The 10,352-nt window shown below is 38.4% G+C and overlaps 1 protein-coding gene across 1 annotated transcript in view; it reads right to left on the bottom strand.

Annotated features, from left to right (window-relative positions):
* The window catches only part of SH3D19 (SH3 domain containing 19), a 210,826-nt gene that overhangs the window by 10,718 nt on the left and 189,756 nt on the right, over window positions 1-10,352 (bottom strand). Inside the window, exons 13-17 of the mRNA XM_037735525.1 lie at window positions 8,470-8,542; window positions 6,792-6,922; window positions 3,935-3,993; window positions 1,895-2,097; window positions 1,057-1,109 (exon numbers count right to left, since the gene is read on the bottom strand). Of these exons, the coding sequence (XP_037591453.1) occupies window positions 1,057-1,109; window positions 1,895-2,097; window positions 3,935-3,993; window positions 6,792-6,922; window positions 8,470-8,542 (519 nt within the window). The remainder of the gene's footprint in view (window positions 1-1,056; window positions 1,110-1,894; window positions 2,098-3,934; window positions 3,994-6,791; window positions 6,923-8,469; window positions 8,543-10,352) is intronic.

The following is a 10,352-nucleotide window of genomic DNA, read 5'->3' as shown; positions in this document are numbered from 1 at the left end:
AAAAAAAAAAAAAAAAATTAGCCGGGCATGGTGGCACATGCCTGTAGCTACTTGGGAGGCTGAGGCAGGAGAATCACTTGAATTTGAGGCAGGATGATTGCAGTGAGCCGAGATCACACCACTGCACTCCAGCCTGGGTGACAGAGTGAGACTCTGTTTCAAAAAAAAAAATTTTTTTTTATTTTATAAATCTAATTTCATAGCTTCAGAGCATTCTCCCAGTAATCGTCATATTTAGGTTGTTTCCAATTTTTTCCTTGGATACTAGCACTACTCCCATCTTTGTGACTCAAACCCTATCTCATTTTTTGTCCTTTTCTTAGGGTGATAAATAATAATGTGTACTTTCTCTCTCTTTTTAATACTCACATGCTTACAATTGCTTGTTTAGTGTTGAGCTGCGCTGAACCTTTAACTGAATAAGTTAAATGGTATTTTATTGCTGCTTTATTATATATTTTCTTGATTACTAGAAAGGTTAAATATTTTTTCAATATTAGCCACTTATTATATCTCTTTAATGAATTCTCCAATCGTGTCTCTTTTTTCATTTTCATTTTTTTTTTTTTTTTGAGATGGAGTCTTGTTCTGTCACCCAGGCTGGAATGTGGTGGTTAGATCTTAGCTCACTGCAACCTCCGCCACCTGGGTTCAAGCTGTTCTCCTGCCTCAGCCTCCCAAGTAGCTGGAACTACAGGTGTGCACCATCACGCCTGGCTAATTTTTGTATTTTTAGTAGAGATGGGGTTTCACCAAGTTGGCCCGGCTGGTCTTGGACCCCTGACCTCAGGTGATCCAGCTGCCTTGGTCTTTCAAAGTGTGGGGATTACAGGCATGAACCACTGCACCCAGCCTTATTTTCATTTTCTATCAGGGTTTGCATGTCTTTGTATGAGCTCTCTATATAAAATATGTTAACCATCTATTTATTACAAATATTAGTTATATGAATTGAAACATTAATTTATACTATATTCTCTTGATAATTATTATTTTAATATTCCTCCTAGAGTTTGAACCTGGCTGTCACTACAGTGATCTGTTCAAGCAGCCTACCTGAGAGTTTGAGCCAGAATCTTCTTTTTTGGTTTTTGGTGGTACCTTTGTGCCTACATTAAAACAACACATACACATAAGAAGTCAGAACATCAGATGTGAAGGCCATATAGTATTATAAATAAATGGCTGCGGTGGGTGGTGGGAGTGAAGAGTCTGGGATTCCACACCAGTCTCTTCATATATTGCCTATGTTGCCTTAACCTGTACTACCCTCACTGAGCTTGTTTAGTTAATTGTAAAGTAAACACAATTACTGTCTTTATACATTAACAATAATCTACAGTTCATTTCTGTTTAAAACACTTTGCTATTCATTTATTTATTTATTAGAAACAGAGTCTGGTTTGTTACCCAGGCTGGAATGCAGTGGTACAATCATAGCTCACTGCAGCCTCGCCTGGTCTCAGGCAATCTGCCCACCGTGGCCTCTCAAAGTGCTGGGATTATAGGTCTGAGCCACTGCACCCAGCCCCTTTGCCATTTCTTTTATGAAGCTATTGCCAGTTAGCTAAAATACTAAAACCAGCTCTTTGAGAGATGCCTACAAATAATATCTATCCCACACAAATTCCTGTTTTAAATCAGTTTTCCTTCTTTTTTTTTTCTTCATTTTAGATTTTGGGGTTCATGTGAAGAACATGCAAGACTGCTGCATAGGTACACACATGGCAATGTGATTTGCTGCCTTCCTCCCCTTCACCTGTATCTGGCAATCAGTTTTCCTTCTATGTTAAAAATATGGCAATATGGATTATTATACAGCTTAAATATAATGCTATTATTCGGTTTATTTGAATTAGGACATGACATAATAAAAAAAATTCTCTATACTCACTTAAAACATTTGCACCAGAGGTGGGATAATCCTCAACAGGCTCCACAAAGTTCAGGGGGAAAATCCCAGGTCTGCCACGAACTTCTCCTCTCGCCCATTCCTCATTTACATACTCTTTAAGAATAATAATTTCTCCCTCTGAGAAACTCAACTCATCCTTTTGCTCTCCAATATATTCAAACCGAGCAACACATCTTAAGCCTCTGAACAAAGAATACATTTTGTGGGTTAGACTAGACAGTGCTTTCAAATACTTAAAAACCTTCCTCCAGTCTTTCAATAAATATTTATTGTGTTTACTATGGAATAAGGTATACTAGGCTAAGTTGAAAATATTCCATGAAAAAGAGTAAGTTACACTTTCAAATAACAGATATGAGCCTATTCACTCAGAAAGGCTTAAAGCTGAAGGTCTCGGAGTGCACAGAGCTGGGTGTTTGGTTTACCCTGCTGCGTCTTTTGATCATCTTACTCCCTAGTCTCCCTATCTTTGTATCCTTGGGCCATAGCAATCTGTGGTCCAGTCTGAACCCTTTCAATCATAAATGCACTGAGTTGAGGAGTGCTAACCCTGAGAATCTCAGGGCAATTCATCAAATTTCCTGACTATGAATCAGGGCAGATGCAATGGGCATCAGCTGGGCAGAGTAGATGCTCAATAGATGCTGTATTAATTAGTGAGTTGGCCTTAAATACTAGGAGAAGGTAAAAAAAAAACCCCAGAAACTTGGCATATCATAACACACAGTCTTGGACCCAACTTTGTTGCCTTTAAAAATGATTTTTGTATCTCCTTTAAAAGGGCTTCATTTCTGACTCTTGGAACAATGCTTACATGATCTGAAATTTTGACTGAAAATAAGATAAAAGCAGAGATAAAATTGTGTCTCTAGAAGCTATGCTTTAATATTAAACCCTAGATTTGAGGGTTTAGAAAGGAAGTTTCAATAGCAACAGGCTAAGGAGAAGCACTGCCTAAAGAGAAAAGGTTGATTCTAGCTCCAACAGAATTCTGATTTAAGTCAGATCAGTGGGTCAATGCCTGTAAAAGCCCACTTCAAATTCAACCTGCTGAGACACAGTATATGCTGCTTAAAAATAGAGAAAAACTGAACCTGAAATAGAATTCAACTACTGTGGATCACAAGTTTTCCTATTTATGATAACCTTTGCATTTGTTTTCTAAAGTCCTCTGGGAGCATCTCCTTATGTCTGACCTATTCATAGACAGGTTTACAGTCTTCAGCAGGTAATGAGTTCTGTTAATTTGCTCATTTAACTAGAATATAAAGTTGCATTGTGGCAGTGTTTTAAATCACAAAAGAGTTACAATGATGTTTAAAAGGGTATATAAATTCAGGGAAAGGTCCTCAGAGATATAGGAAAACCCCTTCAACTTAACTCTTCCTTCACTTTCTTCTAATTCCTCTTAAAAACAAAAAAATACAAAACGTCTAGCAGTTTTTGTAAGATTCATATTCCTATAGGATTTAATTATTTCCCATAACAAAATTACTTGAACCTTCTAAAAACTTGGTAGATAAACACCAGAAGGCCAGAATAAAATGCAGTAAATGATGAAACTATCTCTGCTCAGCCTAAGTCTAGGCTGCAGGGAACATTGGCATAGGCTGCTTTGCTGCTTTCTCCATGTCCTGCATTAATGTGGAGAGTTGCTTAGGTAAGCTTCTATCAGCATGTTCATGATGCATTTTCATCAGAATTTTAACACATTGTCACCTTTTAAACAAGTTTTCTTTGTAATTAAAAAGACACTGAGAATCTGTGTAATCATCCATGTGAAGTGTTTTCTTTTTAAGTAATAAATAAATAAATAATAGAGACGGGTTCTTGCTATGTGGCTAGTCTTGAACTCCTGGCCTCAAGCAATCAATTCTCCCATCTCAGCCTCCCAAAGTACTGGGATACAGGTGTGAGCCACCACACCCGGCCTTGGAGTGTTTTAAGCTTGATAATTCTTCAAGATATAGATGAATATCTCCTTTGTATTTTGTGGAAAAGAACATAAATAAAACTTACTTAACACAATGAGATGAAACAAATTCTCTTTTCCCATTTCCTCCTTCTGGAATATCAATCTAGTAAAGACAAAATCAAGGCAATAATTATGTTTTTTCAGATTTTCATGAGATAAATTTAATGTAAGTAATTAGAAAGTAAATGACTGAAATCAGTTAGTTTAGCTAGGTGTTAATCTAATTAAGAGGAACCACAGGTGCTAAATGGTAAAAAAAAAATCCTGACTTTGGACTAAAAAAAAAAAGGATAACTTGTGAAGTAGCCTTCCTCGAGTACCCAATCAATTATCTTATTTGCTGAAATAAGCACATTAATATCACCCTAATTCGGACTGAATTTTCTCTATCCCCTCCCCCCTTTTTTTTTTTTTTGAGATAGGGTCTTACTCTGTTACCCAGGCTGGAGTGCAGCGGCACAATCGGAACTCACCGTAGCCTTGATCTCCCAGGCTCAAGTGATCCTCCTGCATTAGCCCCCCAAGTAGCTGGGACTACAGGTATATACCACCACGACCAGCTAATTTTTGTATTTTTAAAAAAGTAGAGACAGGATTTCACCATGTTGCCCAGGCTGGTCTTGAACTCTTGGACTTAAACAATCTGCCTGTCTTGGCCTCCCAAAGTGCTGGGATTATAGATGCGAGCTGCCGTGTCCAGCCAGCTCTATTCCATATTCTCCAGGTTGAAAACTGGAGCTGAGAAGAACTTAAGATAGAAATCAGGCATCAGGCATTCACAGTGCCACACATTAGCTCTACCACATCTACTCCAAGGGTTGGCAGAATCCTGAAATACTTCTCTGACCCCAAGATAAAACATTTCAATAAAACTTGTGGATTCTTGGGCCAGGTGCGGTGGCTCATGCCTGTAATCCCAGCACTTTGGTAGGCCAAGGCAGGCAGATCACCTGAGGTCAGGAGTTTGAGATCAGCCTGGACAACATGGTGAAACACTGTCTCTACTAAAAATACAAAAATTAGCTGGGTGTGGTGGCTGACACCTGTAATCTCAGCTACTTGGGAGGCTGAGGTAGAACTGCTGGAGCCTGCGGGGTGGAGGTTGCAGTGAGTCAAGATTATGTCATTGCATTCCAGCCAGGGCAACAACAGTAAGACTCCACCTCAAAAAAAACAAAATGAAAAAACCTGTGGATTCTCTTCACATTTATAATTGGAATATTTTCTCCCTTCAGCAATGAATAGGGAAGGAAGAAAGGAATATGTATTTAGCAAACATCTACTAAGTGGCAAGCACTTTATTTTATTTTATTTATTTATTTTTTGAGACAGGGTCTTACTGTGTTGCTCAGACTGGAGTGCAGTGGCATGATCATGGCTCACTGTAGCCTTGCCCTCCCATACTCATGCCATCCTCCCACTTTAGCCTCCCAAGGTGGCTGGGACTACGGACTCGTGACACCATGCCCAGATCATTTTTCAATTTTTTGTGGGGACAGGGTCTCAAAATGCTGTCCAGGCTGGTCTTGAATTCCTGAGCTCAAGTGATCCTACTGCCTCAGCCTCCTAAAGTGTTGGGATTACAGGCATGAGTCACTGTGCCCAGCCAAGCACGTAATATAATATTTCATTTACAAGGCTCAGTAGAGGAGGGCTGGGTTGCAATAAAATATTTGGCCATAATGCATGCAATCTAAAACGACTTAAAGCATTGAAGTTTACATTAAATAAATCAGTGCTCTTCTTGCTGAATTCTAAGGGTTTGAAGTTCTAAAACAATTTTTTAAACTTGTGGGCTTAGAAATAACACTTATACCAATAATGTGGCAGATTCTGTGTGACTGATTTCAGTGTGGTAATTGTGCTTTTTAAAGTACTGCTGCATTGGGCAGAAGAAAAATGAGGAAGGGTGCTAAAACAAACATTATTCTTAATATTAATTTAGAGAATGTGGTTGAATTTCTCCAAAGAATCAGGGCATAGATATACTGGACAATTTTTAAGGCCTACCCTTCATAATCCAAGAGACTCAAACTCCTTTCTATTTGAAAAATACAGATTTTCTGTTAGTCTTGCTTTCTAAGGTAATAGATTTTTTTTTTACTTTTTTCCTTCCAAATAAGCTGTTAATGCGGTTAAGCTAGGTTTATTGCTATTGCACAGTATCAATAAGTTATATGAGGGACCGACTCATTCTCTTCCAATTGATACAAATATGTGATGGCAGTCTGATTTTATTACCATGTTTCACAGCCATCTGGGCTTACACACAGCTCCCTCACACAGAAATGTTTTCACAAGTTAGGCCGTGAGGGCATATAAAATTCTAGTGCTTTGATATAATTTTTCTAATCAGATTAGAAATTATTTTGTGGGTACAACCCTTAACAAACCACTATCTCCAATACAAATATTTCTGTATTCCCAAATCGATTTTTTTAAAAGATGGAGACAGATAAGAATGGAAAAGAAGAAAGAAACCCAAGCCAAAATGTGCTCCAAAGAAAAGAAGTGGTACCATAACCTCAGAGAACATCTCTACCGGATAATCTAATATCATTCAATTCATGTTTACTAAATGTCTCAAAGAATTATTATATATCCTTAAGTGCTTAACAACCCTCCAAGAACAGCTGATTCACCAGCTGACTTGTGGTGGTGGTCTTTCACTTTAATATTTCAGACAGCATTTAGGCATTAAGTTCTAACACCCCATAAGAGAATAATTAACCATCACCTACTTGATCAAATCTTTATTTCTAAATTTTCCAAATGCCAAATGAATCCATGAAAGCAAGAGAACTCAAATCTGGGTTTCTAGTTATTTTTTCCAACCTATAAGTCACATAGACTTATACCACTGAGTATATGACCAAATTAAAACAAGCACGACCCACTTACAATCACTTTGACATAGTTGGCAGGAAATATGCCAGTCTGGTTCCTGCAGTGCCCTCTGTACCAGTGTGTATCTATCTTCTCCAGAAGATAAACAATTTCTCCAGAAGTGAGGCTCAAATCATCAACTTGCTCTGTAATATAAAATTATAGTTATGTATGATGAATTATCCTGGTTGCAGATTTGATTAAAGCACAAAGTAGCATTTAGTTGTGTCCACTGAGGCAGTAATGTTTCATTGATTCTGAGAACAGATCATACTAATCAAATTGACTAAAAAATGCTCTTCTTATTTTGGATATTGTTATGAGCTCCTTTTTTGAAGACCAAATTAGATATAGTTACCATGCTTTGATTGATGGGAAATGACTGGAAAAAATACTATTGTGTTAACAAATGTTTCCTACTGTGCCAATATAAACCCTTGCTGAATACACACTGAACAATGAAACAAATTTATAGACATGGTATAATTTTATTATTCTCAATCATGCTTAAAAATCATTTTAATTTCAAATATTAACTAAGGGAGTACTATAGCTCTTTAGTGAATAAGTTTACCTATGCTAAAATAAAAATCAGCCTATCGAGTAGATAAAAAGAGATTGTAAGTAAATCAGGAGTTTATTTGTAGCCTTAGATATGAAGGGTATTTTAAAATTATTATATTAAGTATTTATATTTTAGCTGAGCATGGGTGGCTCATGCCTGTAATCTCAGCACTTTGAGAAGCTAAGGTGGGAGGATCACTTGAGGCCAGGAGTTCAAGACCAGCCTGGGCAACATAACAAGACCTTGTCCTTACAAAAAAAAATTAGCGAGGTATAGTGGCACCCCTGTAGTCCTAACTACTGGGGAAGCTGAGGGAGGAGGATCACTTGAATCCAAGAGTTTAAAGTTACAGAGATTGCACTACTGCACTACAGCCTGGGTGACAGAGCAAGACCTTGTCTCAAAAAAAAAAAAATTATTTTGATCTCATAGGTAAGTAGCAGCTGAGAGAACTCTAAGAACAAAAGAACTTCAGTTATTAAGTTAGAATTAACTTTATTACAGTTGTTTTTTTTTTTTTTAGAGATGGTTTTGCTCTTGTTGCCCAGACTGCAATGGTACAATCTCAGCTCACTGAAACCCTCCCAGGTTCTCCTGACTCAGCCTCCCAAGTAGCTGAGATTACAGGCATGTGTCACCACTTCCGGCTAATTTTTTGTATTTAGTAGAGATGGGTTTCACCATGTTGGTCAGAATGGTCTGGATGCCTGACCTCAGGTATCTACCCACCTCGGCTTCCCAAAGTGGTGGAATTATGGGTGTGAGCCACCGTGCCCATCTGTATTACAATTGTTAATTAGTACCCACTATTTTGAAAGAGTTAAAGTTTGAGACTGGCAGCAATTTGCAATGTTCATTTGTAAGGGAAAGTCTCTCTCTCAGATCTCTCTTTCTCTTTCTCAGGGAGCTTCAAAGGCAAGGGCATACATATACAACTAAGCTTTCTGGAATGGCTGGGTGCAATCGACTCTTCTTGAAGTGGAATCCTGGATAAGATGACCTCTCCAGTCTAGGACTCTACAGGCACAGAAAATGAAGAAGGATGTCCTTGAGAGGCAACTCCAGGGCAGGGAGGAAGACTTACTCCTGGATTCTATGGTTCTCCCACTGTATTATTTATGTCCTTACCTGCTGGGAAATCATGAAGAACGACAGCATGAGGAGCACCACCGCCAACAGGCTTCTGAGCATGGCTTGGATCCTTAGGGGGGAAAACAGGGCTGTGAATGAAGTGTGCAGGATAGATGGTGGATTTATTATTCACTCTGAAACCAATTTTTTTTTCATTGGAGTCCTCTTGACACAATTACATTATGAGTACAAGATGCAAACCACACAGTTGAGCCAAACAAGGGAATCATTATCAAGTTGAAAAAGAATGTGTGCTTGCCAAGGGAGGATGAAAATAATTCTCAATTAAAATATCCCCCAGTATGTTTTGTTTTTGCTTTTTTAAACTGAGAGAGTACAACAAAAGAGAACTGTTTATTTTTAAACAGTACCTATTCTACCCCAAAGTAGTGGTTTTTGACCTCTTTCCCTTTCAAGCATAGCTTTTTTCTTAAAACTGTGATCAAGACTAAACCTTAAGAACAGAGTCCTAAAAGTTGTGTCTTTATTAGGATGGGAAAAGACGAAAGTTCTATGATTTATGCTCTTGCCTTTTGTAATGAAAGGAGCTAATGACTTTCCACAAAAGTATAATTCACAAAAGTAAAATCCATTTCATTTATTACTACTTAACTAAGTGCTTTTTCTAATTTGAAAGCAATGCCACCTCCCATGCCTGGTCTGCATTTTGTATTTAATCTGAATGGTTTATTCAACAGTAGTTCTAAATAAATTAGCAAAAAGAATCTAACATTCTCTATCCATCTAGCCAATTGCCTAGATTGGCCAGAGGAGAAGGCAAAGCTGAAAAGTAACCTCTTCTTCTTGACTAGCAATTGTTATTCTTAGTTTCTTTATATGAAGAGACAGGTTTATCTACATCATCATCAAATCATACTGAAGGATATTATTTGGAGTTATAACTTAACACTCTTCAATACTGGCAAACTTGTGAAATAAGTAAAGGCAGTTTTTGTGCCCTTTCTTGTGTCTTTACCTCCTCTAATAACTCTTGTCCCCTTAGGGACATCTATACCTCTGCCCTTCCCCTGGCCATCATGCACCAGCCTGATCAGAGTGCACTCTGAATGATGGTCCACTTTCTCCATTTCAACCCTGAAGCACCTTTGCTGAGATCTTTTCTAAACGTCACCTGTTCTTTCAACCAAAATGCCCCTGCAGAAACAAAACTTTCATTCTCTCAAGTTAGCTAAACTGAAATATAACTGAAGACACTAATGGCTAATATTGCTTACTATATTAGCTTACCAAGATAACCCTAACATTTTTCTCATGTACTGCTTAATGCTTTTCTCTAAATAAATGAGCAACATGGAGATTTCATGAATTCTGAGATATTTTAGGTCTGATGTGGCTTTTTCTTGGACACAGGGTCTTGCTCAGTTGCCTAGGCTGTAGTGTAGTGGCACAATCATGGCTCACTGCAGCCTTGACCTTCAGGGCTTAAGTTATCCTCCCACTTCAGTCCCCAAGTAGCTAGCACTACAGACGTGCACTACCATACCTAGCTAATTTTTGTCTTTTTTGTAGAGAAGGGGTCTCACTGTGTTGCCCAGACTGGTCTCAAACTCCTGGGCTCAAGTGATCCACCCGTCTTGGCCTCCCAAAGTGCTGGGATTATAGGCATGAGCCACCGTGCCTGGCCTGGAGAAGCTTTTAATAATCATTCAGCATGGGTAACACAGCGAGATGCCGTATCTACAAAAAATAAAAAATTAGCGGGGCATGGTGATATACCCCGTGGCCCCAGTTATTAGGGACGCAGAGGTGTGAGGATCTCTTGAGCCCAGGAACTCAATGCTGCAGTGAGCTATGACTTTGCCACTACACTCTCATTTGGATGACCGAGTGAGACTCTCTCTTTAAAAAAAAAAAGAAAG

This window comes from Cebus imitator, unplaced genomic scaffold (genome assembly GCF_001604975.1).
Source record: "Cebus imitator isolate Cc_AM_T3 unplaced genomic scaffold, Cebus_imitator-1.0 Scaffold826, whole genome shotgun sequence".
Classification (NCBI taxonomy): Eukaryota; Metazoa; Chordata; class Mammalia; order Primates; family Cebidae; genus Cebus; species Cebus imitator.
Note: the sequence above shows the minus strand (reverse complement) of the source record. Positions and strands in the feature narration are given on the sequence as shown.